Raw genomic sequence first — 17,871 nt, 5'->3', positions numbered from 1 at the left:
TGAAGAAACAAGATAAACCCTTGCTGTGGAGTGACTTAGCTGTGTGATATAATAATGTTTTATTAAATAGGTTTCTGTTTGTATAGGAATAGAGGGTGCTCAGAATTTCACTGGGGTGTTTTCATTTGATTGTTCATGTATTAAAGAAAGATGAGGCTATGTCTAAAATTCAAGACCCTTAAACCTGAGATCTGCTTTTTTTTTCATAACAAAGTTAAACAGCTTTTGAGTTGTTTTTTTTTTTTCTGGTGCAATTCTGACCATGATAATAGGAAATGCTAATGTGCTAAGTGTAAAACACTCAATTCTTGGTTTTCATAGGCTTAACCTTTATACAAATGTTACTATCCTCCATGTCTACAGCAGTGGACTTGTATTAAATATGCTGCTGTTTATGGGTTGTAAGAGAAACAGTTATTCCTCCTTAAAATATATTGCTATGTTCCCAGAGACCTTGGTGAAAGGCTAATGGAAGCCAGTGTGGCCTTTACTAAAGACTGTGCATTCTTAGAGGCATTCAGCTACTTAGCTGCAGGCTTTTTGCAGCTTTTTATAATCTAGAGAGCTTGGAAATCCTTAAAGTGCTTTTTTTCTACTGCCCTTTGCCTTATCTTTAGAGCCTTGGAAAACAAAAGGCAGAAATTCACAACAGGATCAAAATGTTTTGCTCTATTTGAATTAAAGGTAATGTTTTGCTCAGTCTGGGGAGGGAAAAAAGCAAGTCTGAAAAAAATTAATGAGTGGCTAAAATAGAGCTGTTAAAATGGCAGCACACAGACAGCCTGTGTATAAATATAGGCCAGCTCCTCAACACTGCTCTTATATGGTAGATCTGAGTGAAAGAAGACTATCAGCATGCTCTGTTCTGTGCAGGCCTGTGTGCTGGTTGTTCTGTCTGGTGCCAGATGTTCAGTAGTAGACAAGGCATAATACATGGCATTCATAATGACTGTCACCTTTATTTCTATTGCAGGGACCTGTGTCACCAGTGTGAGAGAGGAATCTCCCAAGCACACTGCAGATTTTTTGTTTGTACATGCTACTAGATTATCTACCTTTTACGACCCACCCAAAAAGAGAGAAAAAGGGTCAAACAGAAATTGTTGACTTGTCACTTTTGCCTAAGAACTGGCTGGATTTTATGGTGTCTGCTGGAGAAGCTGTCTGGACCATTGGAAATGGAACAGCTCATGCTGAACCTCTCCTGAGCAAGGATTTCTGCATGGAATATAAGCATTGAGGTGCCTTAAGTTAAACCATATGCAAGTTGCACTGGTTGTTGTAACTGTACTGCTGAAAGCACTCCAGACTTCTTCCAAGGCAGTAGCTCCTCACACAATTTGGATGTTTCCAATTGACATTTGAATGTTTTAATCCAATCTGGCATTGCTGTGAAAAGTGAGCTTTTCCCTGTGAAGTTCATGGTTAGTTTTGCAGCCTCCCTTCCCAGTGTGGTCTGTGCTATGGCAGCGACGTACAGGCTGATGGTGACGTCAGTGAACTGCTACAGCAGCGTGGTGGTCGAGCAGCATTCCCAGCACACTGTGCACTACTGCACAGGCTCCTGCCAGCTCCTCAAACAGGGACTCACCTGCATAGTTGCACACCACAGTGTCTGTGCAGAGCTCAGTGTCCAAGATGCCAACCTGGACCATAAAATTCCTGTTCCTGAGAATGGTCTTGCCTTGGCTGGAAATGAGGACTATCACCAAATCCTTCCAAATAATCCAAGAATCAAGAAGGGGTCTTCAGTGCAAGCTTCCAGCAGTTTAAAAGATATTACTGGTGAGGCAATAAACCTTGCCAGTGGTAAAATAAAGGAATTCTCCTTTGAAAAGCTCAAAAACTCTTCCAGTCATGTGGCTTACAGAAAAGGAAGGAAGGTTCGGTCAGAATCTTTCAGCAGACGATCCTTTGATTTTGACTTGATTTATGGGCACTTTAACAATGATGAGAACTGCCCTCCATGTGGCTTTTTGCAGAGTCCCTCACCTGTGGATAAATGGCAGGAGAGCAATGATGCTCCAGAAGTCACCGTGAATCCTATGGTTCCCTTCTGCCCTCACTCCTTCCCTGAAGAAAACTTTATTACCCAGATTTTAGAAAAACACAAGCTAGATGGTTCTTCTGGTGGGGATATTAAGGTGTGCCTGGACATCTTGCTCAAGTGCTCAGAAGATCTGAAAAAGTGCACAGATATAATCAAACACTGCATCAAGAAGAAGTCTGCAGATGTAATTGGTGGAGGGAACAGCAGTGATCCCCTGGCCAATTCAGAGATGATATACATGAATCTGATGACAAGATTTTCTTCCTACCTGAAAAAGCTGCCCTTTGAGCTGAAGACAGGGCAGAGGGAAGCAAGTGACTGGGCAGAGCTGATGAACTGTTTCCACGGCTTGCAGCAGATTCCCTTTCCCCTGGAGCAGCCACCCAGGTATGAAGATATCATTCAGCTGCCATCCTCAAATGTAGTTCCTCTCGTTCCACCAGGTCAGGGTGAGGTGACAAGCACCTCCCAGTCCATCCAGACAGGTACTGTGAGCTTCACCTCCAACTCCCTGCCCAGTGTCCCTCCAGAGAGCACTGTGAGAGCTGTGAAAGATGCTCTACCTCAGTCACCAGCCCCGAGCCCCTGTGACTGCACGTCTGCCACCGAGGCGCTGTACATCGAGGAGGAGTCTGATGGGGACAGAGCAGCAGGGACAGAGAAGAAGGCAGAGCAGAAGGGGGGCTGGCAGGGGCTGGAGTGCAGCCACCAGCGAGCTGCTGGTTCAGACCTTCCTGCTGATGCTAAAGCAGAGCAGGCCAGGGCAGGAGATGCTCCTGAGAAAACTGCTCCTTTAAAACCAGTGTCAGATCCTGTGTTGTGTGGTGCCCAAGCTGCTGTCCCCAAAGGAGCCCAGACATGCAGTAGGGTGGATAAGGAGGAGATAGACAAACTGCTGCTGGACTTGGAGTGCTTCTCACAGAAAATGGAGAGTACTCTGAGGGAACCCTCTCGGAAGGAGGGTGAACCTGCCTCGCTGCAGGTGTCTGGCAGGCAGGGTAGGCAGCCTCCACCTCTGGCTCTTGAACCCAAAAGTAAACCTGCTGATCCTCCTTCTTCTTTGTCAAAAATCATGGAGACCAATGGTCATAAAATGGAAGAGGATGACAAAGCCCTTTTACTGCGTATCCTGGGAAGCATTGAGGACTTTGCCCAGGAGCTGGTGGAATTCCAGACAGGCAAGGGAAGTTTGTCCAAGGAGAGGGAAGTGATGCAAATTCTCCAGGAAACTTTAGCAACTCCTTCACAGTCCCTGCTTGCAGGGCAGAAAAGCCACGTTGGGGCTGCCTCCAGAGACTCTGTTCCAGCTTCAATTCAGCAGGCCCCAGAAGTAATAAAGGTAAGAGAACTGAACTTTTGATGGGATAGTGAGTAAAACAAACATGGGAAAATGTAGGGAGTTGGGAGGGAATTACATGTAAGTGATGCATTGTGCTTTGAATGCTGCAGTGGGGAATAATGTGTTCAACCTGGCAGAAATGTAGCCTTTATTTAAATACAAAAAAAAAAGGAAACAAACTCATGAGAAAATAAGATAGGTTCTGACATGGAGTTTCACCATTGAGCTCAATCCTTTCCTGCTGGTGCTCCTGTAGACTGTTTGCTTGTGGTTTAAACAGGTCCCTTATAATAGGGTGTAGTAATAATTACTTTAATAAATAAATAATTACTTTGTTTCTGGGACCAAGTATTGGACTACCTCTCAGCAGTTCAATGAAAACGGATTTTTCCACCTCTCCCTTTGCCAGCTCTGAGCAGCCTTTCCGTCCTCCTTATCACCGGTTCCTAAAGAGACTGATCCTCCATGGCACAAAGGACAGAATCTCAGAGGATTTAGTTTTGCTTTCCCTGTCCCCAGTGCATGGAAGTGGAGTCTGCATTGCTTGTATCTCAGATGTGGAGTAGGCTTTTTCAGGAAAAGGGGTCTTGACTGGAGCCAGCTTTAGAGGGAAGCCGGGGCTGTCTGTTGAGCACTCAGTGCTTTTTGTTTGGTAACAGCTGCTAAATTTCAAGAAAACTTGTTGCCATACTTCCAAGTAGCAGTAGCAGTAGAGAGGACTTCAATTTCCAAAATCCCCCTTCCACATAGGTACTGAAAAAGTGCCCAGGTTGTTAGTGAACTTTCACAGCTTCTTCTTAAGCTGGACCTTAATGTGCATGTTTTCAAAACTGGCCACTTTTGCCCAAAATTTGATGCAGTTCTTTAAAAAGGGTGTGTGGGTTGTGTGTTACCCTACACAATGGTGCTGAGATCCTTTTAGACCAGGCTCTCCAAGAGTTTCTGTTGTTGCTCTGGGCAACTTTGCTTACAGAAAATGGTATTCTGATATTTCCAGCAAGGGAAAGAATATTTTCCTCAGAGAGTATAGAATTAAACTGCTCCAAAATCTCCAAAGTAATCCCTTGTAATCTTGCCTTGTACATTATTTTACAAAATTTTCTCACTTGGGAGTTCAAAGAAAAATGTGTTTGATTGTGACACTAGCTTTATGGCAGGTTTTATGTAATGCTTGAAAATGCGGTGCATTTATGCTGCCAAGTGGCTTCTGAGTGTGATGCCTTAGCAGGTTGTGTTCCCCTGATCCCACCTAGCTGTGTGTTAGTTTGCTCCCAGCCTGCCTTCTATGGACATGTGCTCCACAGCTACCAGAGCTCTGCTCCTCCATGCAGTCACACGACCCTTGCCTTGTGCAGATGCCCAGAACCAAAGACCATGGGAGAGAAGAGCTTTCTGGGGAGGAAGAGGATGTGGAGGCAGCTGGTTCCCTCAGCAGTGGGCTGCTAGCTCTGCACTTGCCCTGAGGTTTGCTGTTATTTGTGGCACAGATATGTTCCTTGCTAGGTGTAGTATCTAGGGAATACATCCATATTCCTGGATCACTCTGAATGTTATTGAAGCTGCATGTGGATTCTCACTCAAGACTGCATGTGTGCCTCAATTCTGCATAGTATTTGTTGTATTTTCTTAAGGCTCATAAAGCTGTTATCAAATAGCTGGGCACACATGCAGGAACCCCAGAGCTCTGGGAGTGATGAAAACACAGCACACCTTTCATCTGTGAAGGTTGTGACAGATTTAATAACCCTCAATTGCTAAGCAATGAAAAAGGAGAGGGAGAGTCCATCAGATCAGGCTGTTCTCTGGCTAAACTGGCCTATCCATGTTAAATCTGTGCTAACTTATATCAGCAACAGACTTCCTCTTTATCATAAAGCAAATTATGCTCCTCCACAGAGAACAATAGGATTACTTACCTCTCCATCTTCAAAATCCAAATATTTAGAAACTAGGAAATGAATACTCAAGAAGTCCATCAATTTTTCAGAGCACATAATAAGGGCATCACACTTCTTTTGGGCAGGCCAGGAAGCATTGCATACTTGTAGACTGTCCAACATTTCCCATTCTGAGATGCCATTTTCCGTTGCTTATCTCTAAACCTCCTAACTATTTGTTTTGGGATTTCCTGTTCTCTGTGTCTGTCTTAAGCCTGATTTGTTAGTATGTTGGTTTGGAAAAATATAGTTCCGTGAGAACAATGCAGTTGCCTTTTAGAGGTCAGCAAGCCCCCTAGTACTTATCTGTATTTTTGTCTGTAGTGAGGAGGGCTGTAAGGATCCTGGATGGACCAGCAGGTTTGAGGGAACTGGGGGAAACTGGGACCTGTAAGCAATGAGGAAGGTGGAGATGGGGCTGTTGGGATGCTCTGAGCTGACCCACAGAAATGCTGAATGTTGGGGTGTGTTGGAAAGTAAAGACTGCTACTTTTGAGTAAATTGTCATATGTATGCAAAGTCCTTGGAGAAGTCAGTGGTGGAATGTTTTTGACCGTAACCTCTCTGTGTCCTTCGTCTGCCACCTGTAAAGGTTGGCTGATTTGACAAAGTAAATTCAGCTATGCTTGGAGTGTTGCTCTAGTGAAAGAACCCTGGAAAAACTGTAAGCAATGTGATCCTTCTGTTTTCAGAGCCGTGTGAGTGGTGCAGGGCTCTACTGCATGTTCCGCTCATGTGTTGTATTTTAAGAGCTGTTGAATAAAGTTTATTAATAATTTTGGGAACAGCGGTCAGGTCCAGGCTTTGATAAAAAGAGACCCTTTTGGTTTTTGTCCCTCCCTTTGGGTATCTCCTCAAAAGGATTACTTGTGTTGTAGTGAGCCAAAAAAAGTATTTCTGCTTCCCATTTCTCTCTCCTCCCTGCCTCTACTTCCTATTGTATGGTTCTGAACCTTCTTCATACTGACTATGGTGCTTGTATATAAGTTAAACCTAATTAACATTTTTGTTTTCTGCCATCTTAGTAATTGGAATAACTCAGACTGAGGTCAGATGAGTGATCCAACCATTTCTGGCCAGGGGCATGGATCTGGGACCGGAGGGTTTGTGGGGTTGAGAAGACCACCTTTATAGCCATGCTGTATCTCAGGTGTGGAGTCTTGAGTGAAGTATCCAGAGGCTGTTCTGTTTCCACATTTCCTCTGGATAAGCTCTAGATAGGATTTGTCTAATCCTGCCTCTCCTGAATGACTGATGGGGTGGGAGTTTCTAGGATTCTCAGAAGGTTTATAACTCCCTGTGCCCTGAAACACCATCTCAAGGCCACACACTTTGCTTTTTTTGTATCAAAATGTCTGTGTTCTGTGCTTAAATCAGGGGGCCCTGAGAAGGCTCTGAGCAGAATTAACTGTTTCTGAATTGCAGAATGTCAATGTTGACCTTGCAACTTCGTCATTCTGCCCCCTCATACTTTTGTGCTGGTCTTTGTTTTGCAAATGTAATGATATTCTTATCAAGGATCTTGTAGTTAATTGTGAATTGTGGGTGATTAATTGTAACAAGTGGCTTCTATAATGTCACATTAACTTTAACTTTGTTCTGAAATAATTGTATATTCTCGAAATGTGTCTAAAATATAATATAAAACTCTCTGGAAAATCAACTTTCATCTTACATATGTTAAAAATTGTTTTGATAGGATATTGATAATATCTGCCATTTAAGCTATACACGCAATCTGCACTCCTTCAAACATCAATAATTCATTACTTCTCAACACAAGAAGTGAATAACTGCGGGCTTTATTTTCTGTTGGTAACAGTTACTGAAATAAAAACAAGTATAAAGTGAATCTGAAGTATCTCAGAATGAAAGGCAACTAACAGAGGCAATCTGGCATCTCCCACCTTTAACCTGGGTTAACTACAGCAAGGAGGGATTTCTGGGTTTGTGGTTTGTGCAGTTGGTCTTGCTGTTGGGACCAGATTTTTCTGCTGTGGGTTTTGTCCAGTTGACTTTGAAGCTGTTGAAACAAGGTTCTCTTACTGTCATTTTCTCATAGTACTGTATATTTATATCTTTATTTATACCCACCTTGTGTGTTTTGAGGATAGGAAGTAGCATGCTAGAAACCTGCTGTTCCAAAACATCGAAATACAGACACAGTGAGCCTTTTGTCTGGATTACTTGCCTTTTTTCAGTTTATTTGTGAAAACTTCCCAAACTTCTGAGATCCTTTGTGACTCGTTAATTTGAGCATGAAAAGTACTTGGCTGTGCTGGTTTTTTAAAGTAGGACCTAGTGGCTGCAGATTAGTGTGTCTCTTTAATGCATACGTCTGTCAAAGGTCTCTGTGGCTGGTCTGGATGCAGCTGGAGGTCAGAGAGGTTCCTTAGGCTTCATTTCCTCTGCAGGCTGTAAGCAGAACATGAAGTAATTCTTCACTTGCCGCAGATGATTTACAATAAATCACCTCCTGACATGCTGCTGCATGAGATCTGAAGCACTCCCAGTACACTGCAGCCTCATGGGCTCTTTAGGTATTGCCTTCATGTTTATAAAAAAAATTGTTAGAGTAAGAAAAATCAAATTTGTTCCAAATGTGTTGCATCTGGGGCTGTGCATCCTTTATTTGGTGGCAGTTCCACTTCAAACATTCCTGCCTGCCTTTTTCTTTTTGGAGGTTATTTTTTCATTCCCATCCACTTTGTGCTACTCTGTTAGGCTTTGTACTCCTTTGGGCTTCATGTTAACTTGGGGCTTTCTACAGGAACCCAGGAGAAGACATCAGAGGCACATGTCCAATAAAAGCTTTCTGTTGTGAGGCTCACTGAGATCTCTGCATTTCAAATGCAATACCTTGATGAGAGCAAGCCCCTACTAGCTTGAAATTGGGTGTTTTTCTGTGTTACTGAACTCAGACAACATCCTGGCAGAGCGGCTCACAGTTTTACAGTCAAGTAGGGGAAGCACTCCATAGGACTCTTTTGTGTGGGAAGAATTGGATTTAGGCCCTTGTTCAGCACCATTCTCATGATAAAAGAGGGAGAACACAATTCTAACAAGCCTAGACAAAGTTAGAGCAAGAGTTTGAAGTCTGCTTGTTCCAAGTTGTGCAGAGAAGAATAGACTACTGTCCCCTGAGAATTGCTATGCCTTTGCCCTGAGAGAGTTATGGGGAAAGTGAATAATAAGAATGATGCATTTTGATGTCTTTAGGAAACTGTTTTCTTAAGAGCTGCTTGGGAATGACTGAGCTTATTATCCAAGATCATTCTTATGTGCTTGCTTGGCATTAAAGGCGCTACATGATTTGCCTTTTCCAGCAAGAAGGAAAAAATGATATTTTTTGAAAATTACAGCCTTCAGTCAAGAGTGGGAACTAATGCTGCTCCTCTGCTTCATCACCTCAGCAGCAGGGACCTCAAACCACTGCTATCCCACAGGCAGGGCTGAGCCTGGTTTAACTCTAGCTGAGCCTGACTCACCCAGGGGTGCCCCTCAGGTCTCAGCCCTGGAGCACACAAAGTGGGAACTATTGAGGAAGATGGTATATTTAGCCACTTCTGCAGGGCATCTAATTTTAGAGCTCTTGGTAGTGGTGGTGGGTGCTTCCTTTCTCATGTCACCCCTGGCCTATTACAAGCCAAGGACAGATTGTCTGTCATGTAGCCAGCAGGGAAATAGATTCACTTGTAGATCATGTTTCTTAATTAAAGTATTACAAGAAGGCAGAAGATCCTGATGGTACTGAAAGACACTTTGAGTATTGGTTAAAATAGGGAGCTCTGGCTTCAGGAGTGAGATAAAACTGATAGATGTTGTCCTTGTGAAGAGAGAGAAGACATAATATGTTGAAGCCATTTGTCATTTTTTGCCTGTAAAAAATCAAAACTGAGAAAGCAACGTGCTGGTCTTGACGTGGTCTCCTACAGAGTGCCCGTGCCCCTTCTGGAAAGGTCAACATCTGCTTAGGAGCTGCCCAGGATGATGATCAAGGAGAGTTCTCTGCGGAGGGACCCAGATCTGGGAGGGGAGCTAGCTTTCCTTGCCAAGGGCTGTGACTTTGTTCTTCCATCTCGATTCAAGAGGCGGCTCAAGGCCTTCCAGCAGGCCCAGGTTTGGACACTTGGCATTTCTTTGTCTCTTTTTTTTTTTTTTATTTTTGTATTTTTTTATTGGATCAGAGAATCAATCTGTGTCCCCTCTAGGCGTGTCTATTTGCAGAAAGTTATTTGCAGCTAGATACCAGCAGGTTTAAAAATAAACATTCTGGGTTTAGATTGCAGAGTTAAAATGTCTTTGTAAACAAGGGGGGGAAGTTAACAGCAAGTGCAGTGATTTAATAATGGGAAGAAGTATTGTAAGACTTAAGTATTTTCTGTGAGATTTTTTTTGTGTGATTGCTCTGAATGTTTGTTGTTGCATGTTGGAAGAGCCACAATGTTCTGCTATCTGCTGTAAACGGGCCAAATCAAATTTGTGCAGGCCAGCCTTACCTGGTTTTGCTTTTTATGATTTGTACCATCCCGAGGTGCTTCTTTGTGCTGTTTCCTACCCTCTCTGGGCTGAGGCTGAAGGAGATAGTAATTTAGTCTGGAAAAGACCCTGAAGACCACAGAGATGTAGCCAAATAAATGGAAATTGTATGTAAGCTGTATGTTTTTGGTACATCCCAGCTGCTGTACTGCTTCCTGGAACAACTGACAAAAGATTGGATGTGCTAGGACACCAAATGGCCGTGTAGTCACTCCAGATTTAGAGGGGTCACAATTTGCTGAAATCGGCCCATCTTGAGCTTTATCTACATTAAATAACGAATGACCCAGTGAGGAAGTTAAAAAGTTGAAATTTTAGGAGCAGTGCAGCTGTTTCCTAAGAAACAGCATTAAAATTGCTCCAAAACATATTGTGGCACATTTTTTTCATGCGTTCCGGTGACATGTTAAAGTACATCTCAGAGGTTAATCTGTGGAACGTGTGTTTTTCACTCCCTGGGGGAGAATTGGATGAGGTAATAATGTGCAGTAATGGCTTGGGCGGGGCCGAGCAGTTTGGAGAGTCTGTCAGGAACCGCAGCAAAGCTAAATTCCCTCTCCAGAGTCAGTCTGGTCACTAAGCATATAACCGGGGTAGGGAGGGATGAGACCTCCAGGTGGAACAGCTGGAAAAATGGACGAGGCTTTGGTCCACGAGCCCTCTGCCTGGTCTGAAGCAGGAACACTTTTGCTGCTGTGTGCCTTGGGAATGACTGCTCTGGGGCTGCCGGTTCAAGGCAAGTGAAATGCTTCAGTGGGCACTTGCAGTATTCAAAAAAGATGGTATTTTTCTTCTTTTCTTGCTATCCCTCACCGTGTGTCACCCTTCTCTTGTCCTGGCCCCACACATTTTTCTGTGAGCTGGCTTAATTCACATTTTTCTGTGAGCTGGCTTAATTCGTAACACAGTAAAATATCAGCCAGCAATAAAACCAAGTCTGTTTGCTGCCTTTCCAAGTGGGTGAAATCGGTTCCCAGAGTGTCAATGAGCCTCTGGAGGTGGAGGGCCGGGATGGGAGTTCTCCCACGTGGCAGCAGTGAGGTGTAGTTAAATGTTGTGCCTTGTGGGGCTTGGGTAAGAAAACAGTAAGAAAACAAAAGTGCTGGTAGGTGATAAGGTGGTGATAGGGAGCAGAGAGGTGAATGAGCGGTGCTTTGTGGAACACACAGATGTTGGCCAGGAAGGTGGGGGACAGAAGGGTGTTGGTAAACTTCTATCTCAAGAGCTGGAAATTTCAGTTCTTGTGCTTATCCTTTGCAGGACTATTTATGGAAGGATCAGAGAGCCTCCCATAGCAGTGCTGGGAGGAAGGGAGGTCTCTAATCCATCAGATCACTTGTAGGAATACTGTTGCTAACACTGGGTCACATCAGCACTGGCTTTTCCCAAGGATAGGGTTTTGCCCAGCCCCTCTTGGCCACCTCTCACAGGCTGTACTTCCCTCCAGCCTAAGGCTCCCAAGCTGCAGTTTGGTTCCATTGTCATTGTAACTGCACTTTCAAGAGCTGCAGACTGTGTTTAGCCCATCCAGTGGTTTCCCCTTTCCCTACCTAGCCAGGGCCAGACCTAAGTGTCTCCTGCTGCCTGATCCTGATCCCAACTTTTTGACTTCCTTCCTTTACGTCTCTGGCTGGTCTCTTCCTATAGTTTTTTTTTTTAAATGAAGGCCCAAAACTGGTCCCAGGAACCCAGATGCAGCCTCGTTGGTGTCAGAGATAACAACTTCCCGTGTTTTCCTGGCCTCACTCCTGAGGCAGTCCAGGACATCATTTGCCTTATTTGTAATCGACCCTCGCTGCAGGTTCATGCTCAGCCCATGCACACTACCCCCTGTACCAGCCCTCTTCTGCAGGGCTGTTGCTCAGCTGTGGGTTCCCAGCCTGAACTGGTGCTGAGGGCCATGTCCAAGAGCTGAAGGCACACTTGTCAGTAGAGGCTTGTGAGGCCTCTGTTTGCAAAACTCAACTGGGTAAGGCAGTGAGGAACTTGATCCAACCTTACAATTAGCTCTGTGCCTACTCTCACCTAAATCCTTTTGGGTTATTGAGTTACTTAGGAAGAGTTTGTTTTCATTTTTGTTTTGCTGTGATTGGACTTTGTTTCTGCTGGTTAGTTTGTTTCCTAGAAGAAAATATTGTCTCCAGAAATGCATTTTCTCATAGCTCTGTGGTATTTGGAACCGTGTGCAGATGAACTTTTGTTCTTGCTGTCCTTAGAAATGGGTAAGGAAGAGGCAGCAGGAAGATTCATTGGTGGGAGAGGGCTTCAGGGAGGGAAAGGAAGAGAAAGTCTTGGGTGAGAGATACAAACCAGTGCTGGAGAACTGATGAGCTTTGAGGATGGCTTGTGTCCAAGTACCATCAGGCTTCAGGAAGGCAGGAACTATGAAAAATGAAAGGAGACATTAAGTCAGCATTGTGGACTGCGAGAACCCAGGCTGAGTCACTGTACCCTAGAAAAGAGGATTACAATATCCCATTTGGAAATAAAGCAAGAAACTGGTAAATATATTATCTAGGACCCTGTTGGAGTGTGGGAGCAGGAGGAAGGAGTAGGAAGAATTTGAGCATTTGATGTGATACTGCTTCCTTCCATGGAATTTTCTGCTGGGACTGGCACATCCCTGGGAGACAGGCTGGGATGGCAGAGCTTTAGTCTGTGCTTTGTTTGTGTAGCTACAATGAGGCTGTAGTTCTGTCTGGTTTATTTATAACTCAGATGTCACTATTTTTGTCTGCCCGTAAATAAACTGTATGGCTGGCAAAAGGTGATATAGTGGATGGACAGATTTTAGTTAGGGTAAATTACAGAATGCTATTTAAGAATGGCCTTTAATCTCACCTTTCTCTTAAGCAAAAAAAGAGAAAGAAAAGGTTTATCTGTTAATTATTGTAACAAAGCTAAAGGATTTATTAGAGTATTTGTCGTTTCCTTTCTTAGTTGTCCTCTCTGAATATGCACATCCCTGTTGGAGAAGTGTGTTCTGCTCAGCAAACAGCATGTAGGGCTAATTTTTTGCCATAAGAAACTGTTTATTTCCAAGGAATTTCCACAGAATTTCCCGTCATACCACTTTCTTAAATTTTTTTCACAAAAGGTTGTAATTAACTTCTTCTTGATCCCATAGCGGTTTGCATCTGGTTATACCCATCCCAGAGTATTAATTTGTAAGGTTCTTCTGAGGAACAAAATCCTCAAGGACTAGTTGCTGTGTGGTTTTTTCTTAGTGTGATAAACAGCTCATTTCTTATATGAGAAGGAAGAAGACAAAGTTCAAAAATGGTATTTCTGTTCCTGAGGCAGAATGTGAAAAGCAGCTATCCCTGAGCATTGCTTGCTCCCAGTTTGGCTTGGACTGAGCAGGAGTGACTGAGTCAGACTTACTGGGAAGGTCAGCTGGGAACCTGTGTCTGAACTGGCTCCCTCCTTCAAAGCCCAGCAGAATTCTCTGTATTTCTTCTATAGGTGTCTGACCTTCTGGCTTGTGTGGTGGATGTGGATCAGGAAATTAATACATCCTCTGTGGTCCTGACTTGTGTGAGCTGGTACCAAGCATTGCTGGCTCTGGGAGTACCTGGAGGCAAAGGAGTTGCTTGGGTTTTTGGGAGGTGAAGACCTGGGCAGAGGGAGTGAGTTATGTTCCAGCACAGTCAGCTCAGGCTGTGTGGAAGATGCAGGAGGAGAGGAAAATGGTCCAGTGCTTTTGTGCTCTACTTGGGGACTTCTCTTCACCTTCCAAGGAAACAAAAATACAGTTCTATCATTCCCTTGTGCTGTAAGGGAAGGGGATGTATTGTTAAAGTGAAAAGTCAGTGTCCTTTGAAAGAACATCTTGGTTTGTGGAACTTTTTGTTAAGTTTGAGTAATTTCTCTTGGTTCCTCTCAGTGCTGGCAGCCGGGAGTGCCTGCATATCCTGAAGAGATTAGGGAGCAATAAACCTGTTTGTGAGAAGTGGCCTTCGAGCAAACTGATGTGAAGTCCTATTATAGAAGTCAAGTGGCTGCAGTTGGCACCTCCACTCCAGCTTCACATTGTTTGTATGAATATGGTGCTGTGAGAGACCGGCAGGGACTTCCCCTCTGCTGGGATCCAGAAAGGGAAAACTCCTCAGCAGAGCTGGGTCCTGGCTGGAGAAGCCCCTGGCTGGGCAGGGCAGGCAGGGTGAGAGCAGATGGTAAAAGCAGAAGTGGTGATTTGTGTGATCCCTGAGCTGGGGTCAGCTGCTCCCTCCCCACACACATTTATTTGGTCCGGGCTTTGCTTTTGGTGCTCCACAGAGGAGAGGGCAGGGGAAGCCAGGAATAAGGTTGTCTTTTATTTAACCCAGTGAACTGTGCTCCTAAAATGAGTGTCCAGCTCTCCCCAGCTCAACCTCCCACCTCAGATCACCTGCATTGTCCTACTGTGGTACAGAGTGACCAGGGCTGATGCTCACCGTCCTCCAGCCCTTGTGAGCCCCAGGGGACTCCCTGAGCCTCAGAGCTGGCTCCCTCTGAGCTCCAGCACCACTCAGGAGCAGACACAAAGATGTGCAGTGTCTGAGGAGGAACAATCAAGGAGGGCAGGAGGGAGAACAGGTGATGGTGGTCAGGCTGGCTCTCCAAAGGTTAAGAGGTTCCAAAGGTTCCAACTCTGAATACTGATATTGATAGGAATATTAATGGCTGAAAATGATCTCCATCTTTTCCTGTGTAGCAAGACAGAGGAGAAGACAACCCAAAGAACCCCCAAGCTCCAGGTTAATGCTCTGTACAGAGCAGTTAAGGACAAAAGTGTGTTCTGGCTGGTGGTATGTGTGTGCTGGTGTTCCTGCTCCTGAAATGTGACAGCATTTGGGAGAAGAAAGAGGTCCTCCCATTTAACAGAGATCCATGAAGCAAAGGAGTGAAGAGGAGGAAAATCCTCTCTCTTCTTTCATGGGTCTCTGATGAATGAGTAATAAAGTATTATAAACTGCAGATAAAAGTAGTGCTTGAAGCAGCTTTTACTATTCTCACTTCTTTACCTTATTGAAAGCAAATCTATGGCTAGTTGGGAGATTCAGTATGTGTTAAGAAAAAAAGCTCCAAGTTTATAGAAAATAATAAAGCAAAGTCAGTTCATCATATACATTCCTCTGCATTCAGTGGACTCAGACTTGGCTGCTTTATTCTGAAACCATTTTGTTTTGAAACAGTTAGAATAAACAAACTGAAAGTCGCAGCTGTATTTACATGACTGTTGCCTTCTGAGCCTTATCACATATGTTGTTACATTAATAAAACTCTTGCATTGGAACCATTGTGCAATGGAAAGCCTGTTGCCTTTTCCCAAGAAGGAGTGTCTCCCTTGGGGAGCAGGGAATTCCTCATGTCTCCACATTCCAGCAGCTGATTTTATACTGTAGTTACTTGTCAAAGTTTAAGAAATGTTCCCTCTCATGTCTGAAAAATTCCCCAGTTTAGGGACTTGTTGTGTACTTAAATACAAATGCTACCTGTCATGTAGAGCTAGAACTAGAGATCCGTTGGAAAGAGGATCCAGTGGGGATCACCCTATCAGCCATATGTTCCTTACAGCAGGAGAGGAGTGAAGAAAAGGCATCATGTGAGTGTCTAATGATACTCTGCTGGCTGCTCCTATTTCTGGTGGAAAAATTGATTTACCAGTGCTTAGTACCTTTGACAAAATCAGGTCTGGGACTGTTTAAGTTGAGCACAGAATAAAAGGCTTGCTGAAATTGAGAAGGAAATCTTGAAAATATTTTTTAAGTTTATGTCTGAATCAGTGCTTTGGCAAAACTAATTATGTTCCCAAGGGATAGAAAATGTCCTTGTTTGAATTAAGCTTGTTCATGCTTTAGGCAAGCCGTTTGTGTGGGTGGGTGCTCTGGTTCAGAGGGGAGATACTAAAGGGCAGATACTTTGTTGTTCATGGGGCAGAATGACAAGACCAAGACCAGCATGAGAAGAAATAGCATTGCCCTTGTCTGTGGTATCACTGAGTTGCAGTGTATTCTCCTATGACTCAAGAGGAGATCATGATCCACAGCTACATATGTAAAATGTCCAGAAATGGCATGAAAGCAGGTGTGACATATCCTAAATTCACCCTGGTTCATAATGCAGAATTTTTAATTGCCTATGTAAGACTCATTTTTAACCCTGTGCCATAATTTAATTGTTGGTGGGTTTTAATTTTCTTCTAATCGCTGGAAGCACAAACTTTTTTTTCCTGCTTCGTGTACCATGATGCTAAAATGTGGTTGTTATTCATTATATTTTCAGGTTCAAAGTAAACAAGAGAAGAAGGCAGGAACTTCATTCCCAGCCCCCCTGCAGCCTGCGGTTAGCACTTGCACTCCTCTGCCTGTGAATAAAGCCACCAGCAGTACCCCTGTGCCCATAAACATTCCACGTTTCTACTTCCCTAAAGGACTCCCGAATGTCTGCATTAACCATGAAGAAATCATTGCTAGGATAGAAGAAGCCTTTATAGAATTTGAAGACAAGAAAGCAAACATCTGTGAAATGGGGAAAATTGCTAAGGTAACCACTGATGGTCTTGGAGGTCTTTTCCAAACTTAATGATTCTGTGATTCTATTCTTTAGGTTTTTAATTTTGGGACAGATACTTTGTTTTAGTTTTAGTCTATCTCACAGCTGTTGTAGGTGGGAAAAAAAGAACCATTATCCTTTTGATCTTTTGATTTTTTTGTTTAGATTTAGATCATAGTAAACAAAAAATGAGTGCAGTTTGCTGATTGTCACATCAGATGTGTGTGTTTGTTCTTGCTTTGATTTATGAAACAGTTCTCTAAGATTTCTTAGCAAATAAAAATTGCATTTTTGTTTCTTTTTTCTTTCATATTTCTGCCCAGAACATTGAGAAACTCAGAGACAGAAACTTGTCTGCCTCTGTGGCTTCAGGTAGTATCAGCTGTCCTTTTTTGGGGCTTTTTGTAGCTGTCCTGCTGAGATCTTGCAGTATTGGAAATAATGGACTATGCTTGGTGGATGGCACTGCACTGAAAATTGCAGGATAGGATTTACTTCACCTTTAGGCATTTACTCATTAATTGTCTGTAATTGGACTTGAGGTTCCCTTGCTGCCTGTGAGAGGTCTTCCCATATGAGAATGGGCCCTCCTCTTTCAGGGTGGATAGGGGATGTAGCTGGTATGAGTATCCTTCTGGAAGGGGGTGCCTGTCTCTCCAATCCACTTCCTAGGGGATTGTGCTAAACAGTTCAGACAAAGCTTAAGAGCTTGAGTAGTCCAGATCCTTTTCCTAGCCTGAGAGGACATGTTTCTCAGCCACTTGAAAGGGCACATGACAAAGTAGCAAGTTATGTGTGAATTCTCAACCTTGGCGTGCAGTAAATGGCACACAGGTGAGTCAGAAAGCCATTATCGCTTTATTTCCCTTATGTAAAGTCTCAGTGGTGAATCTGGCGTGTAAACAAGCAGGCTCCTCTTGGGACTTCTTTTGTATTCTTCCTTGACCTGTTTTTTCCTTACAGATCTGTGGCTGCCCACTCTACTGGAAAGCACCTCTGTTCAGTGCGTCGGGGGGAGAGAGGACTGGATGTGTCTCTGTGCACTCCTTTGTGTCCATGTGGAGAAAGTGAGTATACCAAATGCAAAACTCTCTTTCTGGAAGAAGAGATCAGCCTGCCATTCAAGTCTTTTTTTATCCCTTCTTTTCCATCAGACTTTTTAAATAATTTTTCTCTTCTTTAAGTGGCTTAAAAATCTCCATCAGCTTAAATTTTTCCCGCCAAACTCTCTGAACACTTGCTTCTACGTGACATCCACAAACTTGGAAATACTTGTATAGATTGTAAGATGTTTTGATTTAGTTGGTGTATAAAATATATTTACAAGCTCCCCAGAAATGTCAGCCATTCTGAGATAGCTGATAGTTGTCTGTGGATTTGGGGTATATTTGTGCCCAGCCTTACTGCTCTACACTGGTGCACTAAGCAAGTGCCATTTGGGAACTGGGAGAGGAGGTGTGTGATAGTGT

At 43.7% G+C, this 17,871-nt stretch overlaps 1 protein-coding gene across 1 annotated transcript in view; it reads left to right on the top strand.

The window, feature by feature from the left end:
* The first annotated feature begins 1,448 nt into the window (after positions 1-1,448).
* Positions 1,449-17,871, top strand: part of PPP2R3A (protein phosphatase 2 regulatory subunit B''alpha) — a 36,799-nt gene continuing 20,376 nt past the window's right edge. The window contains exons 1-3 of the mRNA XM_062499106.1: positions 1,449-3,389; positions 16,133-16,393; positions 17,366-17,469. Of these exons, the coding sequence (XP_062355090.1) occupies positions 1,464-3,389; positions 16,133-16,393; positions 17,366-17,469 (2,291 nt within the window). The 5' untranslated portion in view covers positions 1,449-1,463. The remainder of the gene's footprint in view (positions 3,390-16,132; positions 16,394-17,365; positions 17,470-17,871) is intronic.

Source organism: Cinclus cinclus, chromosome 10 (genome assembly GCF_963662255.1).
Source record: "Cinclus cinclus chromosome 10, bCinCin1.1, whole genome shotgun sequence".
In the NCBI taxonomy this organism is placed as follows: domain Eukaryota; kingdom Metazoa; phylum Chordata; class Aves; order Passeriformes; family Cinclidae; genus Cinclus; species Cinclus cinclus.
The sequence above is the reverse complement of the archived record's forward strand: the minus strand, read 5'-3'. Positions and strand labels throughout refer to the sequence as shown.